The sequence below is a fragment of the Diabrotica undecimpunctata genome, chromosome 8 (assembly GCF_040954645.1).
Source record: "Diabrotica undecimpunctata isolate CICGRU chromosome 8, icDiaUnde3, whole genome shotgun sequence".
Lineage (NCBI taxonomy): Eukaryota > Metazoa > Arthropoda > Insecta > Coleoptera > Chrysomelidae > Diabrotica > Diabrotica undecimpunctata.
Window position 1 is genome coordinate 118,602,954 of NC_092810.1, and position 19,626 is coordinate 118,622,579.

The window sequence follows — 19,626 nt, forward strand, 5'->3', positions numbered from 1 at the left end:
TGCATAAAACAACAGTTTTACAAATGATTGGTTACGGAGATAACACCCGAACACAACAGGAAGTAACTCGCCTATTTCATGAGAAATTTCCTAATTTACCGCCTATATCCCAAGGAACAATAAGTAAAATAGAGAAGCAGTTTTGCGAGTTTGGTAGTAATGTAAGGCAGATAAAAAAAGCAGCTGCCAGTGCACTGAGTGATGAACTCAAATTAGATGTGTTGCTTGAGTTTCAGGAAAATCCACATACATCGAATAGACAGGCATCCACTACATTCAATGCTAGCCATACATCGATAGTAAACATATTAAAAGAAAAAAAATTGCATCCCTATAAGATGACACTTACTCAGGAGCTCATGGAAGACGATTATGATAGGAGAACTTTTTTTTGCGAGCAAATGATGGACATTTTGGATAACAATATTATCCAATTAGAAGACGTTATGTTTTCTGATGAGTGTACTTTTTCACTTAACGGTCATGCTAATCGTCAAAATTGCCGCTACTGGGCCACGGAAAATCCTCACTGGATGAGAGAACACACTCAATACCCTTAAAAGGTTAATGTTTGGGCAGGGATTGTAGGAAACAATATCATTGGTCCCTTTTTCATTGAGGGCAACTTGAATGGCAACAATTATTTGGCACTACTTCAAAATTATGTCATTCCAACGTTGGCAAATTTATATCCTGATCCAGGAAACCCTCAAGTTCCAGCGAATACGATATGGTTTCAGCAGGATGGAGCACCACCACATTATCAACTTAATGTCCGGCAGTACCTCGATACAATATTTCCCAATCGGTGGATAGGGAGGCGAGGATCGATTGAATGGCCAGCGCGATCACCTGATCTTACATTATTAGATTTCTTTTTATGGGGATATGTGAAGAGCAATTTGTACAAAACTAAACCTTCTGATTTAAATGACTTAAAAGAACGAATAACGCTTGCGATTAGGTCGTTCACGCCTGTTATGTTAAATAATGTTAGAAGACAGTTTTATTTGAGATTAGGATGTTGCCAAGACGTTTGCGGTGAACATTTTGAACATCTACTTCATTAACATTTATAGTTCTTTTTCGTGTTCTACATTTTATTACGTTAAGCATTACATTTTAGTTTTTGATTGTATTGTAGCGAATTTCGGTAACCACATGATTTTAATTTATTTTATCTTAATTAATCTTAATAAACTTGAAAGCGACAACATTTTTGAATAGTGAATGAAAAGACCTTTCAAAGGATATATCACAAGCCTATACTTCCTATTTTAAAAATTGGGGGTTGTACCTGTCATTCTAAGGGGGTTGAAGGTAGGGGTTCCATTTTCACGGTAAAGAATGTCAAGTTATAATTTAAATTTGACGTGTTTCGGGATTTTTTATAAATATTTACAGTAACCTAAATAATGAATTTATTCCATTTGTCTTTTACACACTGTATATACTATGATGGTTTGTATAATGCACCTTTAAAATAACTGTCTGTCATTTTATTCAGATTAATCCGTAAAATAGTCGCTATTTTGAATATGAAAGGATAAAATAAAAAAGAAAAATATTCTGGAAGGAAAAATTTATATAATTGCCCACAAAAAAAGGATTTGTATTATTATTAAAAACAGCCGATCATACTTTATTAAAAAATTCCAAATACCAAGAGCTTAAATATTTGAAATTGTATACTACATGAATATTTTAGATTTATGGTTGTTTATCTGGCTTAAAATATTCCGTTGTAAAAGCAGAATTAATGCAACTGAAGCAATAAATACCTTCTGCTTTATAAATTAAAATCTAGGAACGTAATTTCGATATTTTTAAAATGCAACTAGAAATTCCTTGAATTCAGCGGTTCTCAACACAAAGGAAGAGACTAGAGACATTAATATTTAAAGAATAAGTGATAAATGCAATAGAAATTTAGTTGTTTTAAAGCTGTGACTTGTATTCAAAAAAGTTTTGCCATTTTGATTCAAAAATTTTCGCTACTACGTATTCTAAATTGAAAATATGTTCATACACATAGTTTTTGAATGAACGAAGAGTAGTTGCATGCTAAGATAAAAATTTTAGCTTAAGGTAAACCCGGGGAAGTGTGATTGTGGGGCAAGTGTAACTATACTATATAAAATGTTCTACAATTTAGGAATGCCAGCGGCATCTTGTGAGTAGAAACATAAGTTCTTGAAACAGCGATCTATGCAAATACGCAGTTTGTAGAAAACAAGTAATTTGATATTTGACCGTTGGCGTATGTTAGTACGAATTAACTTGTTGGTGTTAGTGTGCAGACTTTGTTTACAAATTTGTGAGAAGAGAGTATTAGATAGTAAGTAAATATTTTGTGGTATGCAGGATTGTTTAACAACCATATTATTACGTTGCATGTATTAAAAAAATTGCCAATTTAAATTTTTAACTAAATTATGACTTAGGTCACACTTACCTCGTTTATATTGCCTACTAGGGTAAATGTGATTACGTGTACTAGGGCAACTGTGAACTTGCAAAACTATCTTTTAATTTTTAATTCTAGATTGAACATGGTGAGAAACTATAAATGGAAATCGGATCAAGCAACCAAATATACCCAAGATGAAATAAAAACTCCATTTAAGGATAACACTCCTGGGGAGTGGTTCGGAAGTTTTAAAAGACGTCACCAACTTAGCATAAAGAAACCCCAAGCTGTGGAGTACTCTAGAAAAAAAATGACAGATCCTTTTATCATCCAAGAATATTTTGATATTCTCAAAAAAACTTTAGTTCAGCTAAAATTAGACGAAAAACTGCAACTCGTGTGGAATATGGACGAAATATCCATTTCTCACGACCCCAAAAAAACCGAAGTCATAGGAGCTAAAGCTAAACCAAGTTCCAGAACTACTTCCGGTCTAGAAGGAGTCAACACCACGGTTCTTTCAGTAGTGTCTGCATCAGGGACGAAGGCACCACCACTAATTATATTCAAGGGAAAAAAAATTTTGGATTTCTGGCTACCAGATAACAAGAACTCATTTCCGGGAACTGCTTATGCAGCAAGTCCCAATGGATGGATGGAGATTGACGAATTTGTAATTACTTAAAAAAAAAACGTTTATTCTTGCATTGCCCCGCAGACGTTCTTAGATCACCAGGAACACTATAAAGCCTTTATGAAGACGACACTGTAATAGCGGCCAAGCACCGAAATGTAGACATAGCAGTAAACAACCTGCAAACCGCCTTAGACGAAATCGAGGAGTGAAGTATGAGATGTAAAATCGCCATAAACTTCGACAAAACGCTAGCAGTGCTATTGAAAAAGAAACATCAGCTACTAGAGGAATAACCAACTGTACAGAACAATCAAATCGAGTGGAAAAGCGAGACCAAATACTTGAGAGTCATCATGGATAAAGGACAGGCATTTAAAAACAACTAAGACGCCACAGTGCAAAAAGTTAACATGGTTAAAGCATCCATTAGAGGACTTACAGCCAGAAAAACAAATTTAGAATAAAAACCAAGATGAAATTAATTAACAGGATCATTCTTTCGATACTTACATAGACATCTCTCGAATGGGGACAAACCTGTAATACTACAAAGAGGATTCAAGCAGTTCACAACAGCTGCTTAAGAAAAGCTGTCAACATCCATATATATGCAGCAATAATATACGCTTTATACAAAGGGATCTACAACAGGTCATTGTGACAAAGATAATGAAGGATATGGCCATGATTAAATTCGCAGCACTGAAAAACCACCCTAATCCCATACTGCGAGAGATCATAGGAAATAACGCTTTTCACCGTTAGAAACATAAGAGGTCTAAACAACAAGTTGTAGTGAAATAAATAAAGAAACCAAATAAAATCAAAGACAAACAAAATAAAAAGTGGCGAGAGAAAACAAAAAAAAATACGGAAGAGAAAATTAAAACAAATAAAATTACTAGAGAGAAACACAAAACCCCAGAGAGAAATAAACCAACAGAGAATATTTCGTGGCTGTAAAAATTCGATAAACACTGCAGATCGCGGCACTGTGTGGGCTCCAAGGGGAGAGGACCAAAATAACACCAATAGGACCCTCACATAGACATTCTACCAAGAAAATAACCAAAAATATAAAAACCGGCTTAGGCCATCGAAAAAATTTTTAAAAAGCTTTTTAAAAAAAAATACGGCAAAATCCAACAAAAAAATATATAAAACACAAAAAACCCGAGCAATTAGGGCCCAAACACTTAGGCACCAAGTCTCCGAACCGGATGTTGGACTTCTATTACCCGGGACTTCCACATACAGAGCATTTGACTGATAGTTGTGCCCCTATCACGCATCAGAGTGCTATAGGGGACAAAAGGGATGGTCTGGAGCATTGGAGCGCGGTAGAGTGACTCCTGTCTTTAACTCGAGTTAATACACCTCGCTCCAATGAATTGTTACACTTGAACGTAATTCTTAGGGGTGAATATGTCTCACATTTTGATTTGTTGCCGAAAATCAAAATCGAAATTTTATGCTATAGATTTTAAAGATTAGGCTCTGACAATGCAAATTCCATAGTGTCCGCTTAATGAGAGTGATAAATTTTATTGATCTTACGAGAATCGTGTAAAATGGCAAAAATGGCAAAATTTATTTATTTGACAGCTCTATAGAAACCGATTTTTGTAGCAGATTGCAGCAAAATACAAACACTGAGTACGCAAGCTGGACTCTCTACCTTTGAAACAGATTTAGATTTTTAGCGATAGGACACTCTGACCAGACGGTAAAGATATCGAATCTTTACCGTCGAGTTGATACAATTTATAGCTCCTGGCTCTTTAGCTCCTTATTTCCTGGCGAATAATCTTTAAAATTCAAATCAGGTGAACGAGGAGGCCATTCAATACTATCTAATCTACCAATCCATCGCTGGGAAATGTCTGATCTAAATAACGTCGGACATTTATACCAAAATGACCTGTAGCTTCGTCTTGCTGAAACCGTATCATAATAAAATTGGCTTCAAACTTTTTTTCGGGGCAGGAATAATTTCGTTTCAGTATGATTTAATAAATATTGTTTAATTAATTTTCTTTTATAAAAATGGCTTAATTAACTGAGTACCTACTATATCCGACTATACATTTAATTTTTGTGGTTTTTGAGTATAGTTTTTAAGTATCTAGTTTGAATTTACCTCACTCCAATACCTTAAATTTTGTCGTTTTTCGTTATCACACAGTGTAAATATTACTTTCTCGGAAAAACATCTTATTAACGAATTTGGAATTCGTTACTAAAGATCATAAGAAATCAGATCGATTATATAACAATTACTAGAAAGATTACCGAAATTCAATCTAAATTAAAACACAAACTGGAGCAGATGTTCCCTCAGATCATAACTTATTAGTCAGCGAGATCAAACCAAATAAACACTGACTGTATAGCTTCCCGATAATAGTCAAGCAATCATACACGAGATAGAAAAAAAATTCGAAAAATCGGAAGAAATACATAACATAGAAGACCAGTGGAATCAGATCAAAACCATTATGCAAGAACAAAAAGTATCAAACTATTAATAAATGCAAACAACAATGGATGACCGATGAAATATTGCGACTAATGGAAAACAGACAAAAACAAAAAAAGCACTGAAGAATACAACAAAATCAATAAAGAAATCAGTAGGAAAATCCGGAATGCAAAAGAAAAATTATACAGCAGTAAATGTATTGAAATAGAAGAACTGCAGGAAAAGAATGACACTTTAATATATACAAAAAAGGTAAAGAAATAACTGGATCATATAGGTTAACTTCAAGTAGTTTACTTGATAGACAAGGAAATGTCATAGTCAATGAACCATACAAACTGAAGAGGTGGAGGGAATATATTGAGGAACTGTTTGATGACGAAAGAACAAAAATACAAATTACAAGTATATCGACTGGTTCAAACATAAACTTCGATGACATGGAAAGAGCTATACAACTATTAAAGAATAGGAAAGCAAGCGGTGTAGATGAAATTCCCAGTGAAATAATTAAACTACTCGACGATAAAGGCAAGCATTCTATTTTAAACCTCTTAAATAAAATATACAAAACAGGGCATATACCAATAGACTAGCTAGTGTCAATATTTTTAACAATACCGAATAAAATAAACGCTAAATAATATAGTGATCATCGCACTATCAGTCTAATGAGCTATGTACTGAAGATTTTCACAAGAATACAACTAAGCGAAACACAGTTTGGTTTTAGAAACAACCTTCGAATCAGAGAAGCATTTTAGTTAGTTTGTAGGTCCTGGTTAAAAGATGTAGGAATATAGAACAGCCAGTATATATGCGTTTTATCGACTTTAAAAAAGCCTTTGACCGGGTTACTCACGACAAAATGATAAGTGTCTTGAAACAGGTGAAAATTGATGACCGAGACCTCCGTATTATCAAAAATTTGTATTGGCATCAATGTGCAAACATACGAACAGGAGAGAATACGACAGAAGCAATGATAATACGACGTGGAGTAAGGCAAGGGTGTATTTTATCGCCTCTACTTTTCGTGTCTATTCCGATTTTATTTTTAAAGAAGCCTCAGATGAAAATGCAGGCATTAAAATCAACGGGATTAATGTCAACAATCTCAGAGACGCAGAAGACACGGTGCTGATTGCAAACAACGAAAAAGAACTGCAACTACTTATAAACAGGGTGACCGAAACATGTGTGAATATGGGCTTAACACTTTTAAGTCAAAACTTATGGTTGCCAGCAAAACAGCGTTAGAGTTAGAAAGAATCCACAATATCACTTATTTGGGCACCAATATTAACAATATCTGGAATATAAGCCAATAAATAGGAAATGGCATTGAAAAAGAGAAGAGCTGCCTTCTATAAATAAAGAAAATTATAGTTATTAGTGATATTACATTAAACCTTAAGATAAAATTAATATACTGCTATATATTCTTCACATTGCTGTACGTCATGGAGATCTGGACTATTACAGAAGCACTAATGAAAAAACTTGAGGTCTTTGATATATGAATTTATAGACGAATATTGCGCATAAGTTGGGTTGATTGGATAACAAATAAAATAGGTTTACACCGAATGAAAAAGAGAATAGAAATAATAAAAACACTAAAAATTCGAAAATTACAATATTTCGGCCATATAATGAGACATCCAGAGAGGTATAATCTTCTGCACCTCCAAATACAGGGCAAGCTCGCCAGAAGAAAAGGTCCAGGCCAAAGAAGCAAATCCTGGCTGCAAAATCTCCGAGAGTGGTATCAAGAGACATCCTCCAATCCGTTTCGAATTGCCGTAAACAAAGTTATTATTGCCAATATGATCACCACCGTTTGATAATCGAAAATAATACTAAAAGAAAAAGAAGATTAACGAATTTCTCATCATTTACAATTGTATTCATCATTACCTTAATCAACTGTAATCTATAGTCGCAGTTATCTTCATTTAATTTTTGCAACAATTGGATTTTGTATGGTTTAAATGAATGCTTATGTAATACATTAAAGACTAAAAAAAAAACGACATCATGTATTTATGCAGGGCTGCGTGAGGATGAATATGGATCTACAATAAAACTCTGGTCTGTCTATTCAAGCGCAATCTTTTACTCGTCCAGTTTTGTACCGTCGCCTTATAGATAAGAGAATGGTTTGGGAAAGTATCGTTACACAAGTTGGCTTCTTTACTAGAAGAATTTTTTCTATTGCCATAGTCCCTTATATTAAAACATTAACCCGATCTTTTTCATTAAAAATCATCTTTAACGTAGTGTTTTTAAAAACACATCAAAAAAACTGTCTGCTTTAGACTTCAGTCTAATCAAGATATCCTTAGTGATTTATATGATCCCAGCTTAACTTTCTTAGATCTTTATAATTAAAATTCATTGTTTTTAAATATAAAGATTATTAAACCCTCATATAGCGATAATTTTCACATTAACATTAACTTATTATACTTAATACTTGCAAGCTTCGAGGAATCTGTGGCAATATATACCGATGCTCCGAAATGCAAGGATGGTGTGGAATGTGCTTTTTATATTCCCCCAAAAATATTAATTATTCCTATAAACTGAATATATATTCTATATTTAGTGCTGAAGCTATTGCAATCTACGAAGCGTTGACATTTTTATCACAGTCTACAATTGATTCTGCAATAATTATATCGGACTCCCTGTCTGTTCTAAATTCCTTGGTTTGGCAAAATACCCAAGTTACTCCTCTAATTATATCATATATACAATTAGAAAACTGATTGTAGAACTGCAAAAAGTTAACAAAAACATCAATTTTATGTGTGTTCTAGCACATATCGGTCTCAAACATAACGAGTAGGTATGTGAAAATGCTGGTAAAAAAAGTGTAAAAATGGTTTGACCAAAATATCTCAATATTTGAAACGAATATTGGTCACAACATACTTATACCAACCCTTATAGATACTGCAGTATACAAAATCAAATGCCGAATAAATCGTGGTTCCAGCCATATAATTATTCAAGAAAATATATCACAACTGTCACACATCTTAGATTTGGCCACGCCTGTTATCCTATGCATCTACATAAAATTCATGTTCTCGAAAATGATCTTTGTCAAAATTGTGGCAAAAAAGTGATTTAGATCATATTTTCTTCGAATGCCAAAAATATAAGGATAAAACAGATTAATTTATTCAACAATTACATAATCTTAATGTACATGCCACGTTTAACAGTCCATAGCGAAGCACTTGCCGGATTGAGTAAATAGCTGCTCAAGAGTTTGCTGTGGAACTCTGAGAACCTCATCATCTTGTTTTTATGTAAATATAGATAAAAAGTAAATAATACAAACAAAGTATAAGTATATCGAATTATATTATGTGTACCGTTTTTTGAACACAATTATGATGTTAAAAAGATACTACATATATTTAACTTGTATCATATTTTAATTTTTAGTTCTTAAAGCATATTATTTAGCTCTTCTTCGTTGTTATTTTATGGACTTTACGGTCATGTTGTAACTGGCTGATTGACACCTAGTCTATGCCAATAAACAAAATGTCCAAGACCCACAAACGGTTGTAGCGCCATTAGAAGAAGAAGAAGAAAAAAGCGAAAACGTAAGATGTAATAAGGCATTTCCAGACGTTTGGTCCACTTTATAAAACATTAATAACAGCCGGTTTCCGAAAGGCTGATCATTATCAAAATTAGGTAATCTACTGTTACCAGTCGATTAAATGCATTTTGAGTTGCAGAAACATCGATCAAACTTCAATCACATAACACACATTAACTAATCTAACAAGCAAATAATCGATGATTAACAGCCTGTCAGAAGTATTTTGGGTTTCCGAAACGCTAATTATCGTTTTATCTATGTCAAACTTCTGTCATACTAGCTTGTCAGGTAATCTGAGATTTTTGGACGATTAATCTTATAATCTTTGGTTATGTACTAATGGTTGTAAGTAAATAAAATAAAATCTATGGTTACGTTGTAAGATACATAAACCTAAGGTGTTTTATAAAAAGCTGTTGTTTAGAAAGAACCCAAAAATATTGTTACAAAAGTTCATTTTAAGAATTAAAGATGATAAATGACAAATTGGTAAACATTAACGAACGACACAAAATTATTAGTTAGTTAGGTTATGTTTGTTTGTTGATTTTCAGAATGCAGATTACACATAAACAGGAATGATGGTAAAGTGAAACAGCAACATTACTTTCTTAATTGAGAGCAAGATAAGGAACAATTCCTACAGAAATAATAAACGATTACAATCGATTCTACTGTTTCCATGTAAAATCGTATGTCAAATAATCTATAATCGGTGATCACGTAATTTTACCATAATTTTCGTTTCGGAAACCTATCGCTTGTTAACAATTGATCAAATTTGAAATCCCATGGAAAAATGAAATAAAGTATCTGGGGTTCCATCTACAGTGTAACTTGAATATGACAATTCAAATAAATGATATGATAGCTAAAGCAAACAAAGGAATTAATGTTATAAGAGCAATTTGTGGTACAAAATGGGGAGCTGACCCAAATATTCTTTTAAGCTTATACAAAGGGATAGTAAGATCTCATTTAGATTATGCAGCCAATCTTTTAAATCCTTGCAGTAAAAGTCTGATGATGAAGTTGGAACAAGTACAAAATGTGGCCTTAAGGATTATAACAGGTTGTCTACGTTCTACACCAATTTTAATATTACAAGCGGAATGTTCAGTATCCACACTAAAAATTAGAAGGGAAATATTGGCTTATAAGTATATATTGAAACAAATGTCTGAAAAAAATAACATAGTAATAAGAAGTTTAAATAAGTTAAATATATAAATGCAAATAACCAATTTTGGAAGAATAAAGCTATACCAGACTACTCATTAGCATATACGGACATACTCAAAAAATCAAAAAATATAATCCGATACAAAATTAATCCCATATATGAAGTAGAAAGAAAAATTCTTTTGTATCCTATTACAATATTAATAGCCTAGAATATGAAAAATATGAAATTGAATCTAATGAAATGTTTTTAGCAAAATATGGTGGAATATATAGTAATCATACCTATGTATATACAGATGGATCTATCGACCCACAAACAAACCAAACTGGATTTGGAATTTATATACCACAGATTAATTACAAATTTTCATCAATGCTCCATAATTACACACAAATCTGTACAACTGAAATGATAGCTATATATAAAGCTATCTCTGTGTGTATTGAGACGGGGATCATGAAAGCAGTTATCTTTGCGGATTCAAAAAGTGCTTTATCCAAAATTTCCAGTCTCAAATGGGATCAAATGGATTACGTAACCATAATGACCAAAAAACTATTGGTAGAAGCTAATATTATGAGATTCTCGATAGGAATAGAATGGGTACCTGGACATCAGGGGATTAAAGGTAATGAGGTAGCTGATAGGCTGGCGAATATTGGGAGAGAATTAAGAGTACCATATAATATAAAAAATGTTAGTACAGATATCTTTTGCGTTACAAAAAAAGACATTTTAACACAATTCTACAATGAATGGCATTCCCAAATTAAACATAAAGATCCAAACTATTGCAGATTGCAGTGTGATTTCCCCATAAAACCATGGTATGCCAAATGTGGGTATATGGGCAGAAATACCATAACAAATATTAATCGTTTACGTAGTGGACATTGCAAAACTCCTTGCTATCTCTACAAAATAGGTAAAACGGAAACACCGATATGTGAATGCGGAACCATTGGAACAGTGATCGATATCTTCTTTGAATGTCCCATAAACAAACACAAAAATATGGATCTGTATTTAGAACCAATAAAAGCAGGAATAGAGAGTCCAATATCTTTACATAGTATTCTATAAATAGTAATAGTAAATATAAATAATATTCTATAAATAAAATTCTATAATCATATATATATATAAAAATATATAGTTTATATATATATATATATATATATATATATATATATATATATATATATATATATATATATATATATATAAACTATATTATAAATAAGAGAAAGTTATAAAAATAATTATTAAATTCATCAAATTTTTTCAAATCGATCTATAAAATTTTTTTTTTATACTTGTCAAAATAACAAAATAAATCTAGAAAATATGGAAATATCCTAACATACAAAAATGTACGTCCTCAAAATCCTTAATCCTAACCGAAGGTAGCATTACCCATATACCTAATGTGACAATGTTTGGAGGCTACCCCCAAACGAGAAAAGTCTAATCTAACCTTAAATGAAGAAGATAAACAAATGGAAAAGCTAATCTTTCAGTATCACCCAGTTGTTAATTAGCAGTAAACAGTAACCTTAAATAAAGAAGATAAACAAATGGAAAAGCTGATCTTTCAGTATCACCCAGTTGTCAATTAGCAGTAAACAGTAACCTTAAATGAAGAAAATAAACAAATGGAAAAGCTGATCTTTCAGTATCACCCAGTTGTCAATTAGCAGTAAAAAGTAACCTTAAATGAAGAAGATAAACAAATGAAAAAGCTGATCTTTCAGTATCACCCAGTTGTCAATTAGCAGTAAAGTAAACAGAAGTAGAAATTTATCCCTGGTTGTGCATTGCCTACAGCAAGACGAGCATAACCTTACATGTACTGGGTAAATGATTATATAATCGAAACCCAAAAACAAACGAAGAAGAAGAAGATACTTGATTACGTGATTGGAGATTTGAATAACGTTTCGGAAACCGGCCGTTAATCAATTTAATTGTCTTGTTTAGTTAATTTTAACAAAATTACAAACTTGAAAAGATTTGAATTTGAAGTTCCAATTACCTTCAAGTATATGAGGAATAGTTACATAATAATTCTTCAATCAATGATATATAGTAGATTTATATTTTTAAAAATGTAGGGTATATAAATATATAGCCATAAATTATATAAGGGAAAAATAATAAAATACGGAATGAACTACAAATATTTACTTACGTCAATAGCAAGCTCGAAATCCTTCCTATCGATGGTCCCGCTTTGGTTTACATCTGAAAACCAAATTCATGTGTCAATAAAAATGGGTAAAACATATTTGTTTAGTACTATGTTATCTGGTTTTAATGTTGCTAAACAAATATAAATTGAATTTTAATTAAAATTCGTTTAACCGAAAATATGTTTGAAACGTACGAGTACATCTCTTTAAGGTCCCTCCAACAAAAATTATATGTTATACAGAGTAACAGTAGTGTCAACAGACCAAATGTTATGATTTAAAAGGTAAAAGGATATGATTTATATATATATATATATATATATATATATATATATATATATATATATATATATATATATATATATATATATATATATATATATATAGTAAACTCTTAAATATTGGGGAAATCTGCAAGAAAGACTCTAATGTGTATCAATTGTTTCGCCGAACGTTTTCGCCAAAGAGAATTAATTTGGCTTCTTCAGAGCTGAAAGAGAATAAATTATAATTAGCTACCATATATTATCTATTAAAACATTATTGATCTTACCGTAACTTAGAATTGTAGAGTTAGAATATTAAAAAACTTTGCTAGTAACATAGTGGTGTTTTTTGTTACTATGTGCAAAAAAAGTTTTTTGCAAGGTTTGAAATGTATGATAGCTTTGAACTTGACATGTAAAGGCTTACCCAAGGTTATATATATATATATATATATATATATATATATATATATATATATATATATATATATATATATATATAAATATATATATATATATAAGAGTAAGGAAAAAGAAGTACTATGTGAAAAAATATATAAATGTTTTGGATGGGTTGGAGTCAATAAAAGGGGCTATTGGTTAACTATTTTTTATCTCGAGCTTTTAATTGTGTTTACAATTATTATCAAAAGTTGCTAAAAAATACAAAATATCTTCCAAAGTTGAACTAGAAAGAAAAAAAAATGTTTGTTAACTCACCAAATAAAATTAGTTTGGTTAATAAAGTTGCTGCTAACATATTTCAAAAATAATTATTATAAAAATGTTCTTATCTAATAAATGTTTCTCTGAAATTTATAATAATTTTAAAAAAGTTTCTTAACACAAAAATAATTGAATTTATAAATAAGTTAGAATAGAGACCAATTACAATTAAGCCTCAATGTCATAAATGCCAACTTAAAATATTTATTTTTGACAATTATATTGCCAAAATTAAAATTTTGTTAAAAATTCTTTTTTGTTTAGTAACAAAAAAAAAAAGATTTATTTACCATTGATAGATATCTGAAAAAATGTAATATATGGAAAATTAAATCAAAATGTGATATTTTTTTTCTTGATGTATCTAGATTTTTGTATTATAATATTGGAATAAAAACGTGACTTCGTTTGAATTAAATACCTATTTTACGATTTTCTTGCCTTTTTTATTATTTTTTTGTAAAATCATTAAGTTAGAAGATACAGCAACTTTTTTAAATGTAGTATTACATTTTTAAAAATATTCAGTTTTTTAATAACTATCAATTAGGTCCTATCCAATCAATAAATGAGAAATCGAGAACGTTACGGCCTTCTCCAGCTGATTCTCCAAGGGAAGGTAAATGGTAAGAGAGGACCGGGAAGAAGACGCATTTCCTGGCTTCAAAATTTACGAAAGTGGTATAACACGACTACCACTGAACTGTTCCGCGCTGCAATAAATAAAGTAAAGATAGCCGTGATGATCGCCAACATCCGGAACGGATAGGCACTTTAAGAAGAAGAAGATCAATTAGGTACAGAAAATATATTAATTTAATTTAAATAGTATTCAAAATGACCCCAATTTCTGTATCTAGGATCTACATTGTTTAAACTATAAATACCGAATATTATGACAACTCAAATGGCTCTATCAAAATACATTAGCAGCTTCTAAAATTCGATTTATTGTTAAATTAAAATTTGAATTTAAATTGTTTGTCTGATATTTTAGAAAAACTGTAATAATTGTTCATTTTCTGTCAAACCACTATTAAGACAGAAAACAGCAAATCTACTTGTCTACTTAAATAATAAACTTGCTATCTGTTAATTGTATTATTTTAAAATCCACAACATCCATTTAAACATGTATAACTAGACACTGATAATGGAATATGGATTCCGAAAACGTTCTGTCTTTATGACATTGCCCGATTTGGTTTTTTAATTATACTTATCATCATCATCTTCCAGCCCTATTTTCACATCCATTGTTGGATATAGGCCTCCTCCAAACGTCTCTAGTTCTCTCTATCTCTAGCTGCTGCAATCCAGTTTGTTTCTATTCTCCTTAGGTCGTCGGTCCATCGGGTGGGTGGTCTGCCTCGACTTCGCTTGTCGGCTCTTGGTCTCCACTCCAATAATCTCTTCATCCATCTTCCTTCTTCCATTCTAGCAACATGTCTTGCCCACCTCCACTTTTGTTTATTGATTCGCAGTATAATATCGTCTACGCCAGTTCGTCGGCGTATCTCCTCATTTCTCACGCGATTTTTCAAGGTCAGGCCCAGCATTGATCTCTCCAATCGCCTTTGTGTTAACCTCAGTTTTTCGGCAGTAGCTTTCGTTAAAGTTAGGGTCTCTGCTCCGTAGGTCAAGACTGGTAAGATGCATTGGTTAAATGCCTTCCTTTTCAGGTGAATTGGGGTATTTGTTTTAAAAATGTCTCTCATCCTTCCATATGCCGCCCATCCCAACGTGATTCGTCTATTTAGCTCGCAGGTTTGGTCGTCTCTGGTTATTCTAATTTCATGACCCAAGTATGTGTATTTATCGATTAATTCTACCTTGTTGTTATTGATCTGTATCTCTTCGCTGGAAACCATATTGGTCATCATTTTGGTTTTCTCGAAATTTATCTCCAGCCCAGTTTCTTGTAGTATGTCATTCAGTTCTTGGAGCATGTCTTTGATCTCTCCCAGATTATCTGACAGAAGCACGATATCGTCCGCAAAACGTAGATGGTTTAATCTTTCTCCATCGATGGATATTCCTTTCTGTTGCCATGTTAGTCGTTTAAATGCATACTCAAGAACGGTAATGAACAGCTTTGGTGACATGGTATCACCGTGCCTGACTCCCCTTTTTATTTTTATTTTATTAGTTGCTGAATGTAGACTTATGGTTGTTGTGGCATTTTCATATATATTTTTAACTATATTACAATATCTGTGGTCGACCCTGCAATCTTGTAGTGCTCTTAAGATGGACGGTAGTTTCACTGTATCAAACGCCTTTTTAAAGTCTACAAATATCAATGCCAAGGGACGGTTATGTTCGTTAGTTTTTTCTATCAGGGTTTTTAGGCACTGCAGTTGATCGTTTGTGCCGTAATTAGAGCGGAAACCGGTCTGTTCCCGAGGTTGGTAAAAATCCAGCTTTGTCTTTAATCTGTTCGTTATTATTCGGGTGTATAATTTATAAAGATGGTTAAGAAGACTGATTGGTCTGTATCTTTCCAGGTCTGCTATATTTCCCTTCTTGTGTAAGAGTACAGTTATTGAATTATTCCACTTTGTTGGGATATTTTGATTCCATAGTCATAGATTAAAGAGCTTTTGAATTTTGGTTATCAGTACTGAGCCTCCTATCTTTATCGCTTCCGTGACGACACCGTCCTCCCCCGGAGCTTTGTTATTCTTCATGTTTTTTAGAGCCTTGTAAATTTCGACTAGGAGATTTCTGGGATATTTTCGGAACCCTGATTTTGAACCTTCCTCTGCTGATATTCAACTATATCTAGAGTCGATCGGTTGCTATATAATGTCTCATAGAATGATTCTACAATTTGTAACAAATGTTCTCTGTTTGATGTGATGTTGCCATTTCTATCCTTGAGTTTGACTATTTGTTTATTTCCATTTGTGAGTTTGCGTCTCATTAATTTCATACTCTTATTTTCCTCAATGGTTTTGATGATTTTCTCATCTTTGTATTTTCTTAGGTCTTTTCTGATTTCTCTTGATACTTCCTTGTTTAATTATGCTTATACCTTTTATTAAAGGATTTTAAAAAAAATTTTGTATTATTTTAGCTTAATATTTAAAAATCTCGCTGTATATTATAAATTAGTAATTTTACAAACAAATACTAGAAAAAACAAAAGTTATAAAATAGATATTTCATTATTGACGTCCCGTTTTTAATCCAATTTCAACTTCAAAAAAGTTGAAGGGAGTTGGTGGGAGAGGGAAAGTTTGGAGACCCTTCAAAAATCTAGAAAAATTAACAAAAACATTTTTTGCTACTAGCGTGTTAACATGGCATGTTAACACATAACATAAATTAAAAAAAAATTTAAACCATTTTAAAGAAGACCGGAGATTTCTAAAATAATTTTAAGACAACTTAACACAATTCATGTAGTCCGAATATGGTTCCATGCTTCCTAAGGTAACTAGAAGCTCTTTAAAGATAGCGCCTTATAATTAATTTATTTTAAATACTTTAAGCATGCTGCTATTAAAAAAAAACGAAAAAACTGGTATGATTCTTTATACTCCAGAGTTGAATCGATTCGATCAAATATGAATTTCAAGTACCGGTCATATCCCTCCATTTTGGGTATGGCGACTGTTATTTTAACTCACAATGTTTTAACTTTTAAGTCTTTTACTTTTAAGCATTCGTTATACTAGATTATTAAATTTTCAGGTGTTCTAAACCTAATAGGTACTCTTACTTTAAATCGGTTGGACATATTTTCAATTGGTCGTCACGAGAATTAAATTTGCTTTTATGTATACCCAAACACAATAATGTCAAGAAAATCCGGCGACGTTACTGGCGTAGCAACTAGATCGAGACTTTCAATTAATTGATCTTCGCAGTTATTATCAAGAAAGTCTCGTAGATTCCTGCTAAAGTGGCCGGAGAGCAGTTATGCAGAAATCATAAGTTTTGCCGAATATTTAAAGGCACATCATCTAACAAATCAGGTAAAACATTTTAGAGGAAATGTAACTAATCAGCAGCATTTAAACGATCAGGCAATTCCACAGGTCCAAGTAGATAATCGTCAACTAGTCCTATCCTAACGTTTATGCTAAACCTATTCAGATACTTAAATTTTTGAACAACATGGGGATTATCACCAAAGTATGAATAATAATATGTATTATGCACATTAAAAATTCTATCTTTTGTGAATGTAGCTTCATCACAAGTAAATGAACAAGCTTAATTTTGATTTTTCTGATTTTGTAACCCTCTAGCGAATTCTTCACGAGCAGTAAAATCTCCTCGTGGTCATGCTTGTACCTTTGTAAAATAAAAAGGATAAAATTTCGTTGTATAAGATATTTCTTATGAAAAATTTTAAAATTGTTTGATACATGACAGATAGTCTTCGAACGCTAATTTCATAATTTTCCTTAACTTCCATCAAAATAATAGCTTCGTGCGATGCTCTTGCATGTCACCTTGGTTTATTAGTTTTTGGGGGACCACTGAACCTGTTTCTCTTAATCGTTGATGAAGAACTGTAAATGTTTAGTAAAAGGGATACTCACGATTGGGACATTTTTCAGTGTATCTACGGACTATTATGTATTAGGAGATTAGCTGAGTCCCTGTAGTTTTTTATTTAATAATTAACCCACTTTCATAACTATCGAATAAAATATTATTTTAGTATTTAACATAACGACATAAAGTGGTTGGCGAAGCTTAATCATCTCTTTATAAGGATAATTTATACTTAATAGTTTCCGCCAGAAACCGTTCAAATCAGATATTAAGACTTTTTTTAGAAATTTAGGACTATCGGCGTGTGGTTCAAACTCACTGTCAGCCTGAATTTTGGAATGCCATAGCATGGTAATATTATTGTCATCATAAATTATAATCCTGCAGTTTCTCATAAGAAGATGTGTATACCCTTCAGCGTAACCTAACATTCAAATATTCTCTCTAGTTGCCCCTTAGTGAATTTTAAATACTTCCGTTATGGTAAAGAAAATGCACATTATTCTTAGTCGGAATCTTTTATACGGTTATGAAACTGACTTTACAATCACGAAAATTAGTTTTGATAAGAATATTTAATTCTTTCTTAATAAATTTACTATTTTGTATTTAACTTTACAATATAAAATTTCTGACGTATAATTAAACAAGTTCAAAATCTCTGTTTAAAGTCTCTAATGTCTATTATTTTTTGTAGACTTAAATATGGAGGACGTCACTAAATTGGTACCACAGTATCTCCATCTCCATTTTTCGTTGACCTAGGATAAAATTTCACTGATAATTCGGGTGTTGTATCAATCTGTGAAATTTTGTAGAAAATCGAATTAAATATCGAAAGTTTTCCCTTAAACCCACGATACACAAATACCGGTATGCTACTCAAGGAATAGAAATGAGTACTCCGACGCGCATGATGTCACCTGCGAAGCAACAGTACAGGGTACTACGGTGTTCGAGATGTAGGATTCCCTGTCCCGGTAGATGTATGTGTTCATCGTGCGGTAGATGAATTGTTTTTACAAATTAATCACCCCTGTGATAAGTTTTTAAATATTTTTGTTTTTGCAGATCCTTCATATTTGAGTTAACTTGCCCGAAACCATGTAAATGATCATGGTTTTATTATTGACATTAAAATAATCAACAAGGATTACGTTGAAGCGCTACAACTTCAGAATTGACAATTGCGCATAAATTGACACTACATCAGATCTGATTAAAAGGCTCTGTGAGGCAAAGAGTGAGACCTGCAGTTCAATTATTACCAAATTATGTGGCAAAAGCTATTGGTTATGCTGAAGAAAATGGATTTATGCCAAAAATATGGATAGTTACTGAAAAGAAGCTGCTGTAATTGCTCAGCTATTTAATGATTGGTTTGATCTATTAAATTTTCGATGTAAGTTCGTTGCCAATTTTTCAACACGAAATACATATGGTACAGATTTAGATAAGCAGTCACGTTTACTGGATGAAATGTCAGAAATGGTTAGTTCAATGTGGGTTTGTAAACATAAAGGACTTATTCCATTTTAAAAAGGGATATTGTTTACTAATAAATCTCTGAAAGAGTTACTTTCTTAC

The 19,626-nt window shown here is 32.1% G+C and overlaps 1 protein-coding gene across 3 annotated transcripts in view; it reads right to left on the reverse strand.

The window, feature by feature from the left end:
• The window catches only part of Scp2 (Sarcoplasmic calcium-binding protein 2), a 242,458-nt gene that overhangs the window by 16,285 nt on the left and 206,547 nt on the right, over window positions 1-19,626 (reverse strand). For all 3 annotated transcript variants that reach the window (XM_072540841.1, XM_072540839.1, XM_072540840.1), the window contains exon 3: window positions 12,535-12,587. In XM_072540841.1, the coding sequence (XP_072396942.1) occupies window positions 12,535-12,587 (53 nt within the window). The remainder of the gene's footprint in view (window positions 1-12,534; window positions 12,588-19,626) is intronic.